This window comes from Solenopsis invicta, chromosome 1, assembly GCF_016802725.1.
Source record: "Solenopsis invicta isolate M01_SB chromosome 1, UNIL_Sinv_3.0, whole genome shotgun sequence".
In the NCBI taxonomy this organism is placed as follows: domain Eukaryota; kingdom Metazoa; phylum Arthropoda; class Insecta; order Hymenoptera; family Formicidae; genus Solenopsis; species Solenopsis invicta.
In genome coordinates, this window is record NC_052664.1 from 26,489,160 (window position 1) to 26,514,159 (window position 25,000).

The 25,000-nt window shown below is 38.0% G+C and overlaps 1 protein-coding gene across 2 annotated transcripts in view; it reads left to right on the forward strand.

Annotated features, from left to right (window-relative positions):
* The window catches only part of LOC105201990 (transcription factor hamlet), a 54,988-nt gene extending 33,927 nt beyond the window's left edge, over nt 1-21,061 (forward strand). For both annotated transcript variants that reach the window (XM_039447540.1, XM_011170316.3), the window contains exon 2: nt 8,023-21,061. In XM_039447540.1, coding sequence (XP_039303474.1) covers nt 8,073-9,422 — 1,350 coding nt within the window. In that variant the 5' untranslated portion in view covers nt 8,023-8,072 and the 3' untranslated portion in view covers nt 9,423-21,061. The remainder of the gene's footprint in view (nt 1-8,022) is intronic.
* The last annotated feature ends 3,939 nt before the right edge of the window (nt 21,062-25,000 follow it).

Sequence of the window (25,000 nt, forward strand, 5' to 3'; positions counted from 1 at the left end):
TCATGCAAATCATAGATAAATATCTTCTCTCGATTAAACAGTCGTATATCTCCGAGTGATCCAATCGAGAGAAGCGATCGTTACGGAAGACTGGTTGCGTGAAAAAAAACTCGGATTTTGATCTACGATGCGAGATCCTCAGAGAGGAAACGAATCGTCGCCGAAGGAGGAGCGTATTTATAGGCGGACACAACGATATACGATACGGGACGACAATGCTGACGTTTGCACGCGTTATTGGCAAGGCTGCCGACTACGATAATGTAAAGGAAGGAGCCAGAGGGGGGAAAACGCGCGTGGGCGCAGCACATGTCGGCTCCCGCGTACAACCCGAGACACATTCAGCCTTTTACGTCGCGTTGGTACCAAGCGCAATCATAAATAATAATCGTCGGATTATCGGCGGATGCACACGTGCGTACCTCTCGACGTAATGTTGGCGGCGAATTAATTCTCGCGGCACGGCGCTGCGCCGCGCTGCGCTTCGTAGCGCGCGAGATCCATGAATAATGAACAACACCGATGACTGCCAGCCGAACCGAGAAAGCGATGTTTAACAGTTTTTAAACGCTTACGCACTGACTTCGATGCGTGACGTCTTCGAATGCACAACGCGAGACCTTTCACCGTGCGTTTCCTCTTCGCGGATTATTTACCACCTGTTACTCGGATGCGCGTCAATCGGGCCGCGCAGCCAAAACGAAGACAACGAAGATGATAGTCTTTCCACTTTGAGAATGTTAGGTTGATTTGTGTAATGACCGGGTCCCCACGCTCATCTGTGCAATCTGTACAGTCTTTTAATAATATTTATATCTCTATAAACACACAATATTCCTAGAATATTATACGAATATTATTACAAATTAAAATATTAAAATAATATTTCGAGAATATTATTCAATATTTTTTAATATTATGGGAATATTATATTAATATTAATATAACGAAGACAATTTTTATACTGAAATACATAAATAAATTTTTGAAAAGGTATTTAAAATATTACGAAAAGTTTTTTTGTAAATTAGTAATCAAATATCAATTTTTTATTCGCTGAATTCAGTAAATTTTTGAAGCGTTTCTCTATATTATAACGTTATATAATAGACTTATCACGCTTGCATTTAGTGCCACAAATTTTCTATTAAAATTGATACTCTTGCGATTACTCGGCAGATATTCTCAATTTGTTCTCAGCTTCAATAGCGATAAAATGATTCGCGATCCGCGTGCGTATCTCCTCTGCATCCTTTGTTTACATCCTTTCACCGAGAAACGCCGAACGGCGCATCGCGCACGCGTTCCGATGAATCATAGCGGCTAATGAGCCCGATAAACTTCGCGTACTAACGATTTTTCTTTACGACGAAGAAGACGTTCTGCGCGTTACGTGATCGCGCCACGTCATATCTCCGGTCTTTAACAATGTTGCCAGAGGGGCAACGCACGTCTCTCGCTACACCTAACACGGTAACGAGATAGACGCGGGATGGAGCGAAAGGAAACTATTTGCTTGTACCTCGCTCTCTTTCAGCATAATGAATTCATTTCTTTGGAACAGCGGTCAGTTTTTCGCATTACGCGCGTCGTTACACACCGTATTTCCCAAGCTTATAAAGAGCTGATATGCATTTCCAGTAATAAGGTAATTGGACAAAACTCGCGGTAACGTATAGAACGTCAGCAGCGGAGTGCGAAAGAACGCGCTAGCATCCTTCTACGATTTCCCATAAGAAGAGAAACATGTTATTTAAAAAAATTTATAAAAATTTATATAATTAAATAAGATTAATAAAAAAATAATTTTAATCTGAAACATTCAGAAGAAAATTAAAATTATTACTACATTTTCTTCAATATTTCAAGGACTTAGATGAAAAAAAAATATAACCGGAAGAAAATTCTTGAAGCCTTTGAGTAAAGTTTATGCCGATATTTATGCAACTTTCTACGGAAATCTCTGTCCACATTCATGTTCAGAAAGTGTTCGTTTGTAAGAACATTATTAAAATAATTATGCGCCTTTGTGGGGCAGGGGAAGCCACGGCGTATATTCCACACGCGCCCAAGACCGATATTTCGTGACCGTCTGTCGCATACGGCGTGTAATATTTCCGCGTCGCGCAATGTATCAATTTAGCGACATTTGCGCAGTTTATCTCCGACAAGGCTATGCTTAAAGTGGCGCGCGTTGTAATTAAATACCGGCACTTCTTGGCCGGCTTATCGGTAGGAGCGATCGCGGGCCCGGTACGCGGGTCCCACGCGCGGAGAATGAGGAAGAAAGGACCCGCGGCCATGCAGATCGATTTTATTCTTTTTCTCTCTTTGTTAATTCTCCTCTCGCGCCATTCTTGAAAAATGTAAACGGAAGAGATTTCAGAGAGAAATTGTGTCACAAAGCCGAAAAAAAAGAAGAACGGCCGATTAAAATCTCGCGCGCGACCGAGCGACTCATCTCGTTAGGATAACGAGTGACGAATTCGTTGAATGGATTGTAAATTTCAAAATGAGTACGAGAATATGCGCGTGAATATATCGCACTCTTGTACGATATATGAATCTTTCTCCAAGACATGCTTGAAAGCCACGCTTGTTCCTATGGTAAAGCGAAAACTTATTGCTCTGAAAAATAATTCGAATGTTAATTGAACAAAGTATAATATATAAATAATGGTTTTTGATTTTATTTTTAAATATACTGAATTGCGATTAATCGAATAATTTATACAAAATTATTATTAGGCGTCAAGATCTACTTTGGCCTATATGGGCTTCTTCCTAACTTGTGTTTGATATTACTTTGAGCTTCTACAAATTATAAATAACTTAACGTTATGACCGAAACGGAAATAGGGTTTGCAAAAAAGAAGAAACAGTGACTACAAATTGCCGTGGTGAAATCGCACAATACTTTGGTAATCTGAGGATGTTAGAGTGATTCAACTTTAAGATTTCGCTGTCGCAAAGCGCATTAAGATCCGCTTATTATGCACGCAAAGAAAATTGGCGCTTCCTCCTTTTGGTCTCGCTTGGCTCTCTTTTTTTTGCAACCGAAGAAAGAGAAATTACGTCACGCGAGAAAAAACGGCCGATTAAAATCGTCTTCGTACTCGACAAGCGACCAGGGACGTGTCTCGTTTGTATAACAAGTGGTGGATAAATATGCGTTACATGACCGGCGTTTATGGTGTTACACACGCGGGAATTTAATTAAGGTGAAAATAATCGTCGTCTGCGATTTGCGAAGGGACGATCGTACACGCCGACGCCGCGAGAAAGTGCTATAGATCGATAAAAATAAGGGTGACGTGTGAAATAAATTAACAAGTCAATGAATGCAAAAATTATTATGTTTTTGCGTCGATAAACACGCAATCGATTTTTACATGCACGTATAAAAGCAAAAAAATTAAGAAAGTAGTTTGAAATTAAAATATTTATAAACGAAGTTTGATGTATGGTATATCTGTATATAATTTTAATGAAAATTATTCTGCTAAACGGAAAAAATTCTACTGTTGTTGCATATATTAAATTAATAATATTAGAGCATAGAGATTTACATTTGCTGGAATATCGCGCAACCAAGATACATGCGGCCCTGGAGAAGCACTTATCGCACACGTAGGTGAATGTCGGCAGAGAAATCATACCGGCAAGGACGACGTAGCGAGAGAAAGAGCAGGACAGGGTGAGCGGACTGAGCGGGAAGGAGTTACAAACCACACCCGGGCTCATCCCGACTTTCTAGAAACCGAAAACTGGATCGCGGCTGCCAACATCTCGGGAGATCTCGAGAAACGTCAGTCCCGGTTGATTCACGTAACAGACGTCAGTCCACGCCAACCGCGCTCCTCTTTCTTTCGCTCTTCTTATTTCTCCTCCCGTTCCGCGTAACCGGCTACCATTTCCCGTGGACATTACTCACTCTCGGCCGCTCGAAGAGAGAAACTCCGCTCGGTGCAGAAAGAATCTGAGATTTTTCAAGCACATTTAATCAAGGCGATCGGGCAGTGCGCTGAATTAGAATCGATGATATATCTAACTGCCAGTAATTTATTTCTGAATTATTCCGTTGCGCAGTATATTTTCCACAACTATCAAACTAGACTTTTAAATTTTTAATCTTCGATCCTTAGATCAAACAGCTGAAATAGAATCTTTTTTTTTTAAACGGTAAACAATTTACAAACTTTGAATTCTCGAATTAATGTATGAATTAACACGGTTGCAACGGCAAATTTAACGACCGTCCCACGGCATCAATTGAAATTTTTATTGCTTCGGAGAACTTTTAAATCGATGTTTGGTAAAATCGTTGCACACTGAAATATTGCTGGAATACGTAATTTAAGCGCCAGCGTACAGGTGCGGCAGCGGGTTAATTAGAAAGCATTACAGCAATGCGCTTGAAAACAATATCACCTTGACTCCTTCGTTAATAACGCGTTGCCAAAAAGTTTCAGACAAACAACCCGAGCCAAGACCCAACATCCGGACCGCCCGGTTCTCCTCTTCTCGAATTCGACAGGGCGTCGCCCGAGGATGCGTCCGCGTCCGAGTCGCGCGAAAGTTTCTCCTCGCGGAGTATTATTACTGGGAACAAGGGAAAGTACATGTAAATCGAGCTTAATCGACCGCATCTCTCGCCGGACAACACACACGCTCTACTACTATCACTTTCTTGCGCGCGAAAACGCAAGGCGGCGGCGGCAGTAGCGGCCAATGCAGAAAAATCGACCGATCGAGTGATCGGCGCGGCTACGCCACGCGCCGTATACGCGTGTACTTTCGACTTCGAAACCCAGGTCGCAAGGAATCCTTCTTGACACCCATAATTAACGCTTTTCACTATTATCGTCGGACGAGCGAGATTTTTGCGCTCGTCTGTGCCTTTTACGCCGCGCGTCGCCGCTCTTTTTCCGCCTTACCCTGCCGGCCGCGCTGACGGTACACGAGCAGATTTCTCTTTCGCCGAAGTGGACAACCGAAGAGTGGATTAGAGTTTCTGGTTTGTAACTGGATCAACCCGAGCGCAACGGTACACGCAGACGGAGCCATCGATCGCTAAGCGATCGCGATCTGCGAGATACGCATGTATTTACGACTTGACGAGGGAGGTCGTTAAATCATTGCATTAATTGCTTATATCTGCGACATGAGAAATTTTCCAGATCGCATTTGCATATTAAGAGCTCACGAGTAAATGCAACTGATGTCTCGCTATAATAACACTCTCTCTTTCTCTATTCTCCCTTTTTTCTTGTTTCTCTCGTAAAAACAGTTGCTTCTTTCTGCATATGCAGTCATTATTTTATATAACTTTTTTATGAAATGATTCACAAGAAATAATTGCTGAAACGTATAAAACATTGTGCATTTATAGTGTTATTGATTTTCATTCTTTACAATATAATGTGTAAACACTTTATTATTTATGTATTTTAAACAAAAATTATTGTAAAAAATAATATTATAATAATTATATTTAGAATATAATTATATTATAATTATTTTTTATTTTATTTATTTGGAATCGTTTCGTTTTATTAAATTTCATATCTTTCAAAGAGAGACAAGAGAGTGAGAGAGAATTCATCTCTTTTTATACCTAATTTCTCTATCATTATTAATTTCACAGTTGAAAGGATCTAAATAGGGATTGAAACGTTTGTGTGCGTATATTTTAATTTTTCAATTTAATAATTTTATATATTAATAATGGCGATGACTTACACAGGCAATTTATATTTCTTTATCTAGATATTTTATGAGTTTACACGTGATTATTATGATTCATATTATATGTCTTACATTATATTTTATATTTCTCCATTAGTCATAAAAATCAATAAATAATTATGTTTGCGATGCACAATAAAAGCCTTTCGCGTTTCTACGTTTAGCTCAGTAGCACGTGGCGATTGAAGATAAAATATACTCGCCTTCTCGCCATGCGCGAATAGAGACATCAATGCTCGCAAGAACGTGCGGAGAGCAGTGTGATTCCGACATAGCTGCGTCACTTTCAGCTAACCAATCGACTTATCACGACAATCTCTTCGTAGCAATAACAAAAAAAAAGCGTTTTTCTTTCCTCATGAATTATTCCACGTGGAAATGCGTATCGATATAATTGTTGCAGCTAGCAAAAACCAAAGTGGTAGAATACAGAACGAATAAAAGTATAAAATATTTCTTCCGTTCGTGATGTATGAAATTACGTTGAATTACTTTTATCATATTTTATGCTACGTATTAATTTTTTTTTTTTTCATGTTTTATGTTTACATTTTATATCTGTATTCCAGCAATATAAATGTACCATACGATAACATCAATATTCATCATTATATATTCGAAACTTTCTTCTTTCCTCAAAGCTTTATTTATTATATTTTTATCTTTCGTTAATTATTTTATGTTTCACTTATTTTTTTAAGACGTAAACTAATTGATAGCATATTTATATTTAATCGACAGGTTGTACAAGCGGACGATATCCCTTTCGAATTGTTACAGATATCGTTACTTCGTTATATCGCGGAAGAACTTACAGTATCCATTCGCTGACGAGCGAAATGGCAAAAATCCGAGCAAAATTAACTGCGCGTATGATCGCGATCCATTAATAAAATTCTGTCAATTAGCGGGCGCTACGGAGTCCGAAGCACGTGCCAGAGTGAAACGGTGAAGCATTTAGAAGGCATGAAACAGGAGAGAAAGAGAGAGAGAGAGAAAGGCTCGACTGAATGATCCATAATACGGGATCGTAAAAATCTGATAGACACATCTTACGTATCTGGCAGGTGTTCCTACTCCATCTATATTTTCTTTTTCAATCTCCGACCGCTGACGTCAAACGATAAAAATGCGAGCAGGTCGATTTGCCCGAGAGATCGATTTCTTCGGCTTCTAAAATCTTTGCCGCAGCCTCGGGCCGAAGACACATTTATCACAACGCGATTGATGCCTTGATTTATCGAGTCCCGTTGCGTTCCCTCTCTTTGCCTTTCTCTCTTTTTTTTCACTCTCTCTTTCTCTCCCTATCTCTCTCTGCCTCTTTCGCACTACGATCGCCAACGATTCACAATAATATTGATCGAGAAAGAGCGAGAAAGAGAAAGAGGAAAGAAGATCCTTTCACTAATGTTTCCAAATAGCATCGTTTTCTAACGACCTTATAACGCTTCTCTATTCTTCTCGGCTCACCGTAATCTGCCTCTATCGCACGCGATAGGAACAAAGTCCGACACGAAGGATTTTTGATTTATGATTACGCACAAGCGGTGAGGCTCCCTCGTCATTCGATAGATGTTACGCGATACGTATCTCTAATAATCGGTTGTGTCTATCTAGAGATGCCAGGGATTGGTATATTCAATTGCTTTTGACTGACGTTTCGAGTGTTGTAATCGGGTATGACCTTAAAATTAGTTTAATGCCTGCGTTGCTCAATGAAATTTTTTTCATTTCCGTAGTTGTCAGTTTCAAATTTTACTATTGCTCAAGAGATTGGTATACTCGTGTCTTTTAGCGTGTAATATCCCAAATATGTATAAATTTGTATCGGCCGAAACAAAGAAAGAGGACTTATTTGCTTTTATTAAATATATGAAAATACTATAAGTTCTTTTCTTTTGTTTATTAATAGGTTGCAATATAGCACGTCTTTAGTTTATTTATCTGTCGCTACAATAGAACAATCATAAATCTCTAATCATCTTGTAATCAGGAGTCGTTGTCTTTTACGAAAAATGCAAATACCTACTATTAATACAAAATGTTCTAATATCCGTGTGTAGCATGAAATCAAACATTTTATTTTTATCATTTCCAGAAAATTCGCTTATCAAGAATATATAATATTGAATGTCAATTTTATGATTTCTAACGTGTATTATGTTCTTTGGGAATTATTTTTCTGCTCATGTAACAATATTTTAAATTTGATAGTAACAAAAATATAATTTCCTTTGTCAGCTGATTCAATGCGCCGTATATTCCATGTTTCAGATTACCCCAAGCGGAGAGCAGGAGCAAGGCCGAGTGATAGAGGCAGTGTGATGAGCGGATACCTCGGTAGCATCACCCTGCCCCCGACGTTGCTGCACGACCCGAAGTATCCTCCAGCCATGCGGGAGAAGGATTCGAGTCCGAGAAAGATGCCGGGCCACATAAGCCCGAAGCAAGCCAGCATTTACCCCCTGAGCGTCCGCGTGCCAGACGTTGAGGAGCTGCCGTATGATCTCAGCCACGGTCACGGCCGCGGCCTGTCGAGCCCGACGAATCAGCAACAACAGCAGCCGCACATGAGCCCCGCGGCCAGACCGCCCCAGTCGCATCATCAGGACGAGCTCGACTGCGAGCCGCTCGATCTACGTGTCGATCACAAGAAGGAACGGCTCAGAGATGAGAATCAGAACGAGATCGAGGTGTTGAATCAGAACAGCCTGGGCGGCAGCTTGCCTTACCACACGGTGCTCTTTCCTCAGCACCACGCGATGCACCCGCTGGTTCTAGAAGCGATGTACAGATCGCATCATCACAGCTCGCCGGTGCCCGATCTGCCAAAGATCCAAGTCAGAGCGCTTCCCACGATGGTACCCCTGCCGCCTAATAGATTCTCCTCCACCTCGTCCACGTCCTCTTCGTCCTCGTCGCAGCCGACCGCGAGAGCCGTCAGTCCGGCCGTTGGTCCACAGCATCAGCAAAATCATCCCTTGCAACAGCAGCAACAGCAGCAACCACAGCCGCAACAACAAAGTTCGAGTTTGCCGCCCTACTCGATCAGCGTGCAAGCCCAAGGTCTCAAGCCCAAGGACAGATACTCTTGTAAGTTCTGCGGCAAGGTATTCCCTAGATCGGCGAACCTGACGAGACATCTGAGGACGCATACCGGCGAGCAGCCGTACAAGTGCAAATACTGCGAGAGGAGTTTCAGCATCTCCAGTAACCTCCAGCGTCACGTCAGAAACATCCACAACAAGGAGAAGCCGTTCAAGTGTCCGCTCTGCGAGAGATGCTTTGGCCAACAAACCAATCTGGATCGCCATCTGAAGAAGCATGACGCGGACGGGCCGACGATACTGGATGAGGTCAGATCGAGGTATCACGGTCAACTTCCACGAGCCGACGATTCCTACTTTGAGGAGATCCGCAGTTTCATGGGAAAGATCACCTCGCAACGGCAGGGTATACCGTACTTCCCTGGTTTGCTGGGTCACGCAACCGATGACTTCAGAAACGACAAGCAGCAACTGCAGTTGGAGGAAAAGCGAGGCGACTCGTCGTACTTCAGTGACCGCGACAATCTCAGTTCGAGGTCGAGCAGTACGGCCAGCAGGCCGGAGAGCGTCCAGGAGGAGCAAAGGGAAGTGAACTCACCGCCACTCTCTCCCGGAAATAACACCTGAGTCCTAGGGCGCGACTACATCGGCATGGTAATCCAATTAAGAAAGGTTTGCGTCGGTTCGGCAGAGGCACGGTGGAATCTGGGAATAAGAGAAAATTTAATATTTCGAGCGGTCGGAATTTATTAAGAGTGAAAGACCTAAAATTAAACTTTTAACAAGATTCCACAGTGATACTACAAAAAACTAGTTTGTTTACGGTGATCCTAACTTAATTCGAAGCTACATCATTAGATGCTAATAGAGATAAATCATTCTTCGTAGAAATTTTTGCGAACCGTAATATAAACCGACGGAAGCGAAAAAAAAGGTGATCTATACATCTATAAAAGTAAATCCTAAAGATCGGCAACGAATTTCTTGCTCAAGATGGCGAGCAGCAGTCGAATCAGTTTTTTTGTTCTAGGTTTTAATAATTATGAATTTTGAAACAAATTCGTGGAAGGTTGCAACTCATTAACACGTAGATTCAATCAGTTTGTAAATGGAACTGAAAATTAAAACGTGGTGCCTTGAAGAAACATGTGCCTAACTTTTAGGACGTATCGTCCTTTGATCCTGAAAAGTACGATCCAGTCGGGTCGATATAAAGAGCCTTAATAATAAACTTAGATAAACAATTAACGTATATTAAATATCGTACAATATTAAGATCTTAGACTTAAACGCGTGCTTGAGTGAGTCGGAAAGTCATAGAGAAATAGGCGAAATTGATCGTGATCTATAGATTGGTGAAGAGATATGAAAAAAGATATCTAATATAAACTTTCACTTTGTAAAAGAAGATATAAATATATCTCTTGCTTTTTAATTCGTATATAGACAAATTTCGTGCTTATTTTTATGGATTGTTATTACTTCCATATTTTTAATTTTATTGAAATGAGTTCTGCGTGATATAACATGAAGTATAGAACTTATTACATTTGTTGAATTTTTATTATTTGCAAAATGAGATGAAAGTTGCTCTTGGTGATTATAAATTACACTTTATGAATTGAGTTCTATGAATTTTTATTTTACCTCAAATATATTTGTATCTTCTCTTTTATACTTCTCGCATACAAGCTCAATGTTAATTATAAGGAGCATTTTATGGATTCTCTCTTCCTAGGTCCAACTGCAAAATCATCAACAAAATGATGTATGTAAGACATAATTCATTTAGGCTCGCTGGCTGTCGCAATATTTCTATTTACTTGTCGAGAATTATGATAGATGAATTTAACCGCTGTTTCATCACCGTAAATTTGAATCGCCACAATACAAAGTTTTCCAGTAAATAGCGGGCAAAAATACGAATTACATCAGCCGGTCAATATTATTTGCAAATGGTAAGAAAATCCTCTGTGGAAAAAAAAGCGACATTGTTCTTAAATTACGTTAAGCCGCGCCGCAAATTACGACGGCATAATGCATGACTAATTTGCAAAGAAGAAAGGATAGCACGGAAAAAAGTGCCGGCACTGTAATTAAGGCCGTTGCAATCCTTTCGATCGTCCCTACACTTTTCCACCTTTCACGACGCATTCCTCTCGCGCGACGGGTTTAGCACGAAGTCTGATTTCGAGATTAACGAGAAGTATCATCCGTAAAAATTGCGCGCGGACCATTTTAATTATAGAATAAGACGAATTGCCTTCTCAGATGTGCAAACAAATTTATACACGATAAATTGCAATAACGCTAAAAATATCGCGACAGAGTGATATACAAGCAAGTCTGTTTTAATGATAATAATACTTTTATGATTAATTGAAAATTTTAAATCAACAAATCACGCAACTACAAGAAGCGCGAAGAAAAGTAATATATTCATACTGTAGGATGCCCGGTTTAATATTCATTTTTCTCATACAGCGTCGTCATATAATGTCCAAGTAGGTTGTTAAGTCTGCGTAATCCGATGAGCATCCGAGCTTAAACCGCGTGTCGCAAGATTCGCGAATACCGAACAGATCTCGTCGCAGGCTTCGAAGAGGTTCGCGACGCGCGAAGCGGACGAAAAAAGAATTGACGGAAGGAAAAGTTCGGGAGAACGCGCGGGACGATTTGCTTCGGCGGAAAAAAAACGCGGCTGATGGGCGACCGTTCGATTTTACGACCTAGAAAGTGAATTTCAGCGCTCGGGCAACTCGGGCGCCTTCGAGCGTAATCCGCGAATCGTCGAGACCAATGATCCGCTGAGGAAGCCGAACAATAAAATAGCGTTTAGAAATCGATGGGCGGATCTCCGCGCGCCGATCGGTCTCGCTGCCGATCGGCCGCGCGTTGGGAAATCGGAAGAGCTCGAAAAGTTCGTCGCACTCCGCGTGCCGCGGATCATTAAGTTTTCAATCTGGGGAAGCCGGTGACGTGTCGGAGACATGCCGGGAATTATCGTCACGAAATGAAACGCGAATATCATTAGAAGACATTTCTCAATCCTCTTTCAACATTGAGATATACACAATTCTGATACACAAATGGCTGGAACATCAGTAAACGCACCGAATTCATATTAATCAAACAAAAATATAATTAAAATTTGTTTCAAGAATTATCAATTACAAAAATCTACAAAAAGTATTTGAATAGAATAGAATTAGATAACGTGTAGATTTTTGGATGTTGAAACATTGAGGTCAAGATTTCAAGAATAATAGGTTGTAAATATTTTTTTTACAAGTTTTTTTATAATTTTTTGAGATGGCGATAACATCATTATTAAATTGACGATTAATTTAATTTGAAATATTATTTCTAGTTACGATTGCGTTCAAGTATGACAATCCGTATCAAACACGCAGCCTCTAGAACTGAAAAATGTATTTAAAAAATTGATATAGAAATATTATTAAACAACAGGATTCGCTTCGATCGAAAAATGACAATTCTCATTTTGTGTGTGGTTCACATATCAATTTAATATTCAACTTATTATAAGTTGTAAAGTTCGTGAGGAAGTATATAGTAATAAAGCACTAGTAACAAAACTTATGAAAAGCAAAATACTTTTATGATAGTTTTCTGTGATTAATAACAAAAGTGAAAATCAAGTAACAATTCAGAAATGCTTAGCGCACTTAAACTTAAATTTTACCGGTCTTGGCGCTATCTTTGTTTATGAAAATATCGTGGAGAATGCCTTTGCCAACTACGCAAACGTACAAATATTACGAAATTAGAAATAAAAACGATAGGTTTCCTCAAACGATTTCTTGGAATTTATTACAGCAGAAGTTATAAAGTTTTGTTAAAAAAGTTTACGTTCCTTTATAACTTATTATTCTTGAAATTTCAATATAATATATAAATTTGGAAGTCAGATTCGTTTTCAGCATCTAAAAATCTACACAATACATCCAACTCTTTTTCAAGCATAGAAAAAAAATTTTTTTTTCAGGCTTGTGTTATCAAAGCTATGTAATTATGTTTACTTTCTAATTGAAATTGGAAACGTCAGCAGACTAATCTCGAAACATCGCTGTTCTGAAGAAGCGGAAGAGAACTAGGAGGTTTTACAGTTCTTCGTCTCTGAAACCAATTCGCGCCGGGAAAAGAAATCGGTAGCACAGGAGTCATTAATATGTAATTATCACTCCAGCGAGAAAGAGAGAGAGAGAGAGAGAGAGAGAGAGAGAGAGAGAGAGACGCAATCATTACAGCAACGCGCGATTCTAGCTGTCCGGATCTAAATCACGAACTTAACGAACTCCACTCGTACGCATGCACGGTTTAAGAGCGTAATCGGTATACTGCATCATACAGTCTCTGAATTACCTAATCCTGTCGCTCGGGAATTAAATAAAAACACAAGTGACAATTTATTGATATTAATTTCCGCGCGTTATCGTTTTCCTTATTACGCGTTAAACGCTTAAAACTCCACAAGAAATTAACGGGAAAATATATCCGTATATCTGATCTCGCAAAGAGATCGCATTAACGCGGATTGCCGCTGACACATCTCGTTAGGCGGCTTTTTTCTTCGATCGGCAAATGACAGCGGGATGTGGCGAGGCTTTTCTGCTTTGCTCGTACGAGCGTAATGCTTTGTTTGTGGCTGACGCGTCGGGAAACGATATCCGCCGATATGCAGCGTGTTCGCGGGGCTGAGCAAAAACTCGTGTCGGCGAACGGGTATCATTCCGGCCGACACTTCTGGCGAACGGCGCGAACGATGCGAAATCTCTGCGAGGTTCTCATCGAACCGCGGAAATGTCTACGGTGAAGAAAGGACCCCGATCTAAAATCGACGCGGCGCGGCGCGGCACGGAATCTCTGCGGCGTGGAAAAGCCCCGTGCTTCCTGCCGGCGATGATCGGCAAGAAGAGGCGAGTAAACGATCGGAGTGCCTGGTAAACCCCACCGCGGGCAATCCCACACGGATGATGATATATCCCCTCGTTTCCTGCGGACGGTCGCTGAAGACCGTACCTTGGGTGAAACGATGTAATCGCCTTCCGCTCCTTGAGTCAGGTGCAAATTTATCCACACTTTCTAGCGAGCAGCGCCGGCATCGCTGATGCGGATTCCTCCAGGAGGAATCCGCTGATCCTCGGGATTAACCCGATCAATTCCTAGTAGCATGAGCGTAACGCGGGAGGTCAAAGGCATAATGGAAACTAAAGCGTAAGGGGAACTGTATGACTGTCTATCCGTCTTGCGTGTATACAAGATAGATTTATGTGCGAGAGCTTCGTGTGAGGGCAGATCTTAAGGACCTCACGTGTCCGGTATCTTTCACGTAGAGAAAATGCGCGAGTTCTCGTGTGCGTGAATATGCCTCGCGTGTGCCAGGACCTTAAATGTATGTATGTATCATCATCGTCTGCGCCAAGATCTTCGTACGGACGATTGTGGAAGATTGAACGTGCAATCTTCGCTAAATCTTATTGCTAAATTAGAAGGCTCGCGGCTCAAGTGATGGATGGCTATATTTTCTTTTAGAATCATCATGAGACGCACCTTTGTTAAAACTGTCTGCTTCTATTATCTTTGCGAATTCTTTCTAACAAAAAAAAAATCTGTTTACTTTCTATAAATTAATTCTCTGTATCTTATTTTCTTTTTTCTTCTCTTACGTTAAATCTACAATAAAAAAAGATACTTTAAATACTAAATTAAAAATCAAGTCTTACTGTAGTCCAAATCTACAAGTTTAAGCCTAGAACTACCAGAATAATTAGTTTGTAATTTGTTTATAAATTTATCAAGAAACATTTTTTAAAATTATGCACACATACGCGCACAGACTTAATCTGTGCGTAACTTTTTTTATCGCTTTTTATGACGCGGTAGTATTGACTCACGAATACATGACTTTCTAAACGTTGATTGGTCAATTTAAACCTTCACTGAGAAAAATATCCGGAGAATAACGATCGGATTATCCTGTTAAAAAGTATCAAACGGATATTTTCGATTTAGATCGGAATGTGCAGAAATGAACGGATAAATCTGTTTAAAAATACAGCACAAAGTCTAAAATCAGGCCATAAGACTTCTTTAAGATATTTAAGATTATACTACTATATTAGATTATACTACTACTTATATTAAGATTATACTACTTTTGAAAAGGTGTCTTAAAGATATCTTTTTAGATGTCTTAAAGTCGTCTTACGTCTCGATTTTGTGCTGTATGGGAAGTGACTATACGACAGATTATCCATTTATTTACGGATATTCTGATCTAAATAATCGGAAATATCCGTTTGTTACTTTTTAACGGGATAATCTGTTCGTTATCCGATTGAAATTTTTCTCAGTGTTTATATCTGAAAAGCCATTTCTTGAAATAAAAATTTAAAAGTACTTTTTTTTACATAATTTTTCGAAAACTTTTTTGCTTAATAGTGTTTTGATTCGAGAATTTTGGAACATTCCATGTGTATATATATATGTATATGTTTATAATATTTAAACTATTGAGTATTAAATAGGAAATAGATATACATTAAACATTGGTAATCCTAGAGATAAAGTTTCCACTGGCTTTACGATAATTTTTTTCTAAGAATCATTCGTTTAAGTGTCGTCGCGAATTTCTCGTATATCCCCACTATTAAAATCGTAGTATGGAATTGACTGGGAAATATTTTATAGCTGCTTCGTCATTGGAATAATCCCACGCGACACGCGATATCACTATTACAGGCGCGCGCTCGGTTTCCTCGGGTTCCATGGAACGCAGTTGAAAATCTCGACCGGTGAGTCTTAAAAATGGATTAATCGCTTCCCGGCTCCTCGGGCGCGAGTTTACTGCGCTTTCTAGATCGTGCCGACACCATCGAAGCGGAAAACAAACAGCACGTCAGTTTCGTGACTGAAAGTGTTATCTCGAACGACTCCGATTAATTGCGAGAGACTCGCGTCTACGCGTATAAGCCGCGCGCGATGCCGATATAATATATCGTCCGAGTTGTTTCACTGCATTCGTTCCAAGGATCACTCATAATTATAAAGATAAGAGAGCCACATGGCGCGTAAATCCTCGCAAACACGTAAATAACGAAATGTTTCAATTCTATATTTATAATCGTACTAATTTTAATCTTTGAATTATACGAAAAGGATTCGTACATTTGATAGTGACGATAAAAACGTAGCAATTAATGAAGCGTGAAGAGTACATTAACACTTTGGACACACACACACATTGTTGTTGCTTTTTGATGTTGGGTCACTGACTCTTCTCAGTTAATTTTCATTACTTTCACAAGGGTAAAAAAAGTCTTCGATGACTCTTACGTACACTTTAACATTTCTAGAAAATATTTGTAAGATTATTTGAAAGAATAATTGTATATAAATGTTGTAACTACAACAAGAGAAAGGAATTGTTAAATGACCAAACTAAAATTAAGTTAAACGCTGGAATCAAGACTCAAGTATTTTATGTATTTGAATTAAATACATAAGTACTTGAACTGAAAAAATTTAATCAAGTTGAAAAACTTATTCAATTTAACAACTTTTTTCTCTCAGCATAATTACAGTGCTCTCCATTTAATTTTTCAAAGAAAAGAAACGTAGAACAAAATTGTAGAATTATTGTGTGTATCTATACAAAGTGTTAACATATTGATGCACTGAACGTTACTTCCGTAAGATCATCGCGATTGCTAGCCTTTTATCGCAATGCAACGGTCGCCGTTTTAAATCGCTTTAGATCAACTTAAAGACGTTATTATCGCAAACTCCGTCCGATTACGACTGCAATCTCGGCGGCGAACGAGTCGTCGCGCGTGGAGTTCGCTCGCCGTGAAACGATTTAATCGTTGCTTCCGGTAGGATATTGGGTGCAAATTTATTGGCGCTTTCTAAGCGTGGCTCAGAGGTAGTGCGCGTAAATCCGACCTTGATTAACCCGATCAGTGATTCGTAACATATTCCGTGCCGGTCTGGCTCGGGGATGACGTGAGCTACGGAGTAGCTCAAGGTGCTCCCGCGGCGCATCTCGCATCTGTTGGATGCGCTTTTTTTCCACGCCCTTCATCGCGCGACTATACGAGCGAAAAACGATCCGCACTTTCTACAACGCGCGGATGCAAACGCGCAGAAAGATCCCGGCATGCGATAGGGCCGACAATGACTCGTAAACCGCAACATTTTAACGGTGCGCTTCCCCGAAGCGATCCACTTTTACGCCGCGCGGGAGGAATCTAATAAATATCTACCGGATTATTATTCGAATCGCCGTGGCGGAAAGTGCTGCCGTCCTCCCCGACGATGAGAATTTAATATCGCCGGATCAAAATTATTGCGCTTTCTAAACGATAACATCTACGCAAAGCGGGTGCTTTCAAGATAAGAAAGCAATCTTGCGGATAAGTTCTGTTTCATTATATGGTAGAGATCGGAGAACTTGTATCGCTTGCACGATTGTAACATTGATATTGAATTTTGGAACAACTTAAAATTTCAATTTTTTATTAGAACTTGCTTCTCATATTTTAATTTTAAAAAATATATTTTTTTATTAAAAAATATATTGAACGCTGTGTGCGAAAAGATTTAAACTCGTAAATCGTTTATGAATACTAATAAGTTTTTTGATTTAATTCAACTTTTTTCGTCTGCCTCGCTACACAATTAAATATAATTTAAGTTCTACAATAATCAGCATTTCTCATTTTTCTTTCATCTCTATTTAATCTGTTCTTCTTTCTTCTTCTAACTTTCTTCTTTTCTATCTTCTCTTTTTCTAACATCTGCGTATCTGAAATTAGAATCTTTAATCTCTCTTATGGTACATTAGTTTACGATTGTTTCTTTCCCATTTATTAATGACACTTGCTGAATATATCTTCTCGCATGTATTTAATATCTTTACATTTTTTTCCGAAAAAAAGTCAATAATACACTTATGCTCTCTTTTTGGCTGTATAAAGCTGAAGTAATAAAGCATCACTTGTGCACAGCCTCCAATATTTCTATGCTCCCGCAAAAGTTTCTACTTTATCTTCGTATTTTCATCTTCTCTTTTATCGATCCGCCCTCCCGTCGCCGGATTCCTCATTTTACTCTTATTGTCGGCGTTTCGTAACGCGGCCTTGCGCGGTGACTAAGCTCGCACAATGCAGATCTCGGATGAAGCCCTGGCGCGCACGCGGGCCCTGTTTCTCTCCTTCACACGTGTACGATCGCAGCCGATGGCCTCGGACCTCTCTTGCGTTACACTTTTGCCACGCCCCGATCGAACGGGTAAGCTCATCGCGAAAGTGAAACGCAATAAAGGAGCCACGCCGAGCGAGAGTCTCAACGATCCGCGCGAAGGCGGAAAAGAGAAAGAAAAGAGGGCTCGACGGGAGAGAGAAAGAGAGACAGACTGAGGGACAAAGAGAGAAAAAGAGATGTGAGATCCTATCGATCAGAGAACCTCGAGGCCTGGAAATCGGTTTTCTCGCAGCATCCCGCAGTCGTCGGCGCGCAAGAAGATATTCTTGTAATCTTGAATTTTCTTCTAAATTACGCATTTCTGACAAATATCATTTACCAGCGATAATAATTTAACATAAATATAATAATTTAACTATAAATTGCGCATTCTACGCCACAATTGATCGCGATAAAAGAGTTTGCGATAGGAAAGTGTTGATGAAACTTCTTAGGAGTCTTTCAATGATCGATCCACTCGAGAGTTGGCATACCGTTTATTTTTTTAACGGCGAAAGTTATACGTATTCCGGATGTAACTATTAATTTTAAACGTATCCCGACATCTCGAAACAAGTTCGCATTTTAACATTCTGCACATGCGTTCAGTTACGACATTTCTAAATTAATTTTCACTACTTTTACAAGTGTAAAAGGATCCTTCGATGGCTCTTACGTACACTTCGACATCTTTGGAAAGTATTTGTACGGTTGTATTGTATATTAAAAAAAAAAAATTGTACCTAAACGTCATAATTAATTATAGTGTTCTTAGTTTTTCAAAGAAAGAAATTCGCAGGACGAAGTTGTTGAATCGTGTGTACAGAGTGTTAATAACAAGTCGCAATAAACTCTTGGAACTTAAATTTTGTTAAAAGCGACGCAAAGACTAAGTGAAGATTGCCCGGGAAAGAATCGTACCATTTTCACAATTTAACGGATGGGGGGGAGAGGGGATTTCGTGAGCGATTCTCAAGCCCTCTCATCTCCCGCATCGTCGCCGCGTCTACTCGAATAAATTGCGTCAGATTCTCGCGGTGCGGGACACGCCTCGCACTTCTCGTTCCAGTTCACGTGCGTGATTTCACCGCGGTCACTCACGCGTCCACTTGCGACACTCTCGACCATCCGATCTCCGTCGAATTGCGACAGCCGGCAAAGCAGAGATAAAGAAGAAGAGAAAAGAGAGCAAGAAAGGGAATAAGCGGAGGAGAGGAAACTGTAACGTTTGTACGAGCGTGCTTTGAGCTGCCGGTGCTCCTCAGCACGCGAGCCTTATGGCCTTATGTTACCTTTCAGTCGCGAATCATAAATTCCGACGACCACAACGTATAAGTGCGTTATCGTAACTACGACGTTAATGATAAGGATATGTAGCGTGTACGGCACTGTGCCTATGCAAATGTTTCTCACGTACGAGCGATGTATACATACCTAGCTGTTAGAATTCGAGGCTCAATCTTAGTTAGACAAAGCCGTAAGAGTTACGCTGCGATGAGCGTCGAACGGACCTTCGAGTATAAACCCCGAAACCTTCTTGCGCAGGATTAGATCTTTGCGCCACGATATCGCCTATCATATTGTCAATATTACGTTTCCATTTCGCAATTTCATCAAGTATCGCTCTTCGACGATGTTAATCTAAATATTATCTCGATGATGAACGCTATTCGAGAACTGACATTTGAATAGTACGTATGAGAGAAGAAATTTCGCGATACGTGGACCAAAGTCAATCTAATCTCTCGCAGCTGTGTGTATGCCATCACGACGACGTAACATCTCACTTTGAGTTTAAGTTAAGTCCCGGCTTAGATCCTTATTTTAGTTATGTTTCAAGTTTGGCCTTTAGCCATCTTTGGGCCGTACCGCGATCTCGATCGTCGCTACGTCGAATTCTAATGGAACTGTCGATCCGATTCGCACGAGTGTTCGTACCACCATCCTGTAATTATATATAGTCAACCGCGCGCGGTACGTATTAAGAGAACTGTAAAGAACTATCTCTAATTTTTATATGAGGTATATAGACACAAAAAATATATATATATATACACACACACAAGATATATATATGTGAATATAGATAATATATATACATACAAATATAAATATATAAATTGTACCACGACGATTGTGATTTGACCGAGGTTACCGTGTTATACGTACTTTTACTATTAGCCACGGAAACGGCGCCGTGTGCCGAGGAAGCTATAAAGCGCTCGTTACCTTTAGAACAAGTAGCATTTAAGGACACAAAAATTACACGTATACACAAACGTACACACGTACACGCGCAAGTTTTCAAGCTCAGTTCAATCCCACAGATTCTTCTTATGTCTATAGTCAAATGTTGAAAAGCATGGAAAAGGCGCGAAGCGCTTCAACCGGACGAGCAATCGTAGTATTGTTTTATTGTCGCAAAGAGGATGACATGCTCTCCTTTAATAAACTGTGTGTTGCGTGAAAGATGAACGACGCCTTTGCCGAAGTACATTTCAGTGGTTCGTTTCTGTAGCTAAACGTTCATTATAAAAGCAAAATGGAAAATCTGTTTTAAATTCAAAGTTTTTCAAAACAGCTTTCATTGTAGATATTTCAATTATTCTCATTTTAATCAGTATCTTAAGAGCTCAATGTAATATTTTTATACACATTGAGAAATTATTATTTATATTAAGATTTCTGAATTCCAGACTGCACTTATTTGGATTGATACTGATTGAAACTGCTTTCCGAAATGATCCATTGAATTGTTAAATTCCCTCTCATGGTGCGAGGACATAGTTGGCTCATCGAACGGAATGATCGAGTAAAGATGACGTGCGTGAACGATCCTATAATTGTTCGTCACTCCTATTTTCCATATGACATTTATAGTTACATAGTCACGCCTTTGTGTGTGCGGCACGATGATGACTGTATATATGTCAATATGTAATATTTGATGCAAAAAAAATATATATATATATAATGATTCAATATATATATAAGAAAGACTTCTTTGTGTTTATATTTACTCCATCAAATCTTTTCTACGAGACTTTAGATATAGAAAAACAAAATGACTTTATTATTAACAAAAAGAGAATAATTATGGAATGAAAATGATTCGTTATAATTGTTCTTCATACAATTAAAAAATTATTTATTTTATTTTTGCATATTTTATTTTATTTTTATATATTTTATTTATATAAATAGTTTATTTTCAATATTTTGATAAACGTGTACATCTTTGATACAGTAAGACAAGAGGTTACTCATTCACGAAATCAATCAAGTATCCATCATTGAAATTTATTTGAAATCAGAAAATCGGTTGAAACCACATAGTTAAACATAAAATCACTTGAAATCATACGAAATCGTTCAAAATCATTTTAAGTTTATAAAAAAAAAAAATTGAAATTACTTTAAAATCACGTTGAAATTGCATGAAATCACAAGAAATTGCATGAAATCACAAGAAATTGAAAATCAGCCAAGCATCCTTCTTCGTGAATGAGTAACTCCTTGAAATAAGAGGAAGCGCTATTTCTCAGTTAAAGCGTTTATTTTTTTAAATTCTTTTAAATTTCTTCCTACATGTTTATTTCTTCTAAAAATTGATAAGGTGCATTCAGAGATCCTTCCCACGTAAATACCTTGAATTTTCTTTAATTTATTCTTACGCGTCATTTAGTCTTGAAATTTTTCTTAGTTCCTACGTATCATCAAATGCACACGGTTCGCAAAATAACATTGTAAACTGCAGCCAGACTGCAGCGTAAGTTGGCACGATGCTTTCTCTCGCGTCCAACTGCTTTTTAAAATCATCTCATTTTTTTTCTTGTACGGCTGTACAAGAGGTCAAGAGGCGAGTTCAACCGAAAATGATCCCGTTTTCAAGAAATTAAGTTCTCTTTTCCCCACCTCGAGAAGAAGAACCACAAATTAATGTGGGAAACGACGGCTTGACCAGGGTCATAGGTGTGTGAGAACCGGAACACTTGCACTGCCAGTGAACGAGTTTTGGCGACGTGACTTGACAATAAATTTCGAAAATTACAAGACCTTTAATCCTAAGCTACATCCACATATTCATGTCTTACGGTATTCATAACTTAAATTAGACTAAAGACATTAAAATCGACATTATAAAATGAATTATTCAGAATATCTGGAATTAATCGTATTTATAGCATAACTCAAGATTATTTCCTTTATAAAATCTTAGTTTCTGTTATACTAAAAAGAATAATAAAATACAAGCACACATTTCACCATCTGATCTCAAGTACATCCTTAGTAAAACATTTCGTTAGAAATCTTCACATAATTTTTTAGAATTTTTGTATAGGTTTTATAATTTTTTTTTTTTAATTTATATCAATTACTTTTCAAAAAAACTGAAAAAATCTACTTCTTTTTAAAAATTTTTATACGTGTATATAAATACTGATAAATTAAATTTTTCGTTCTATAATTTTCGAAAGAAACTTGGAAAATCTAGCAAGGATGGAAGTATTTTTTAAAACTCTTCATAAATTTAAAATATAAAAAATTCTTAAAAATATTATGACACATGGAAATTGATTTTACCAAGGATGCGAACGATAAATAATATTAGACAATCGGTATCAAATAATGTCAAGCATAATTTTATTTCTGAAATTAAATGATTTTAGACATAATTACCAATTCCTTTCCTTCTGAAAGAGATTTAATTTTGCACATTGTGCAAGATGCATTTCGTGGTGTTTCGATTACCTTCGTCGACGGGAAAAAAATTGTTCGTTTCGGAGACGACGTGAATCCATAAATAAAGTCTCACTCATCTCGACCAAACTTGGCCTGGAGGTGATCAGATCCAAAGGCACAGACGGAATAGTGCGCTTCAGGCTAAGTGCCTTCTCACCGAGGACGTGACTTTGACCCAGATATCGGCAAACTGTGCCAAGTAGCCCGCAGATGCAACTTGTTCGTATCGTCTGGGTCGAAATCATGCCGAAACGATATGACAGAGATCGATCTCCTACCGCGCGTCGTAATTTAGCAAACGTTCTTCCTTTCCAATCAATTTGCCTGCCGACCTTGAGAATTCAGATTTCGGCAGATTGCAACTGTTAGATAATGCCGCGTTTGTAATTATTATGCGTAATTATAGAACATTCATGTAAGTATACAAACATTTCTGTCATAATTACGATTACATAATATGGTAAAGTAATTGCAGTGCAGGTAATAATGTACACTGCTGTTTATCTTTTACTGTCATTTTAAATTAGTGTGTCAAAATTTTATAAATTTTTACACACATGTCGTAAAATTATATTTGAATATAATTTTACGATACAGACATGTGTGTAAAAATTTATAAAATTTTGACACACTAATTTAAAATGACAGTAAAAGATAAACAGCAGTGTACATCGTCGAAATTTTATAAATTTTGACACAAAAATTATATTTGAATATAATTTTACGATACAGACATGTGTGTAAAACACTTTTTATTCATACTGTTAGAACTGTTCATTATGTATTGATTCAAGTCTCGTTCATATGATGCAGATTCTCGAAAAAAGTCGATTAAGTATGCAGAAATAATCATACTTTATATAAAGAAATAAATATTGCTGTCAAGAAAACTTTGTACATTATGTATCAACCTTCAACAAACATATTTGCCTACTGCAGTTAATCAGGGTTGGAAGAAACCGAGATCCTTGAGACGCGCGTTACTTTTAATTAGGAATGTTGTACTGTGATGGCGTATTTCAATTAAATTGGACGTTTAAAATAAAAAGGTGAAGGCGTCGAATGTGTCGATTAACGTAAAATATAATCACATATAATCATCAAGTTTGACAAGTTAAATATTTTTTTAAAATCTGCTGTATTTATTCCCTTTTTTTTTGAAGTGTAAGTGCGTGATATATGAAGTATTCTCAGTGGGAACATCATGCTTTAAAATATATTCTTGATGACTTCTTTCAAAATCTATAAATAAAGTTTGTATTAAATAATATACAGGACGCAAATAAACGTCAAATATTTTAGAGTTGCATTTTCATTGATCAAACTTTAAAAAAGTTTATATGAACATGGATCTAAAAACATTAAGTTTCTGAGACAAGAGAAATTTTAATGTGAAACAATAAAATATATTGAAAATGAAGCAATTGATTTTATCGTAATATATCAAAATAAAGTAAAACATGTCTTGTAATAAATAAATAATTAATTTTGTTAATGTTCTAGCACTCTTATAGGTAGAATAATTAGATGAATCATAGTATGTAAAAGAATCATATAATTCCATTTAATAAATAAAACTTTTATATAATTTTAAAAAATCGATTGTTTTAATAATTAATTTTACTATTATTTATCCTCTTTTTAAATTAAATGTATTATTTAAACATTCTAAAATTATATATAGCCTATAAATTAATAAATGTTAAATATTCTAGAAACATATTTTTATCGATTAAACATTTAAAAAGATTTATACGAACATGGGTCTAAAATGCTCAATATTTAAAGAGAAATTTTATTGTGAAGTAGTGGAATATCTGAAAAACAAAGCAATTGACAAAAAAAATATTTCATCCGTACAATTTTTATACGGATGAAATTTTTTTTTTGTCAATTGCTTTGTTTTTCAGATATTCCACTACTTCACAATAAAATTTCTCTTTAAATATTGAGCATTTTAGACTCATGTTCGTATAAATCTTTTTAAATGTTTGATCGATAAAAATATGTTTCTAGAATATTTAACATTTATTAATTTATAGGCTATATACAATTTTAGAATGTTTAAATAATACACTGAGAATGTATTAAAGAATAAATATTTCACAAAAAAAACAAAGGAACAAATGATGTCTATCGTTAATATTCCAAGATTACAACAGAACGACGTCAAACTGAAGCACTTTCAATTCAGC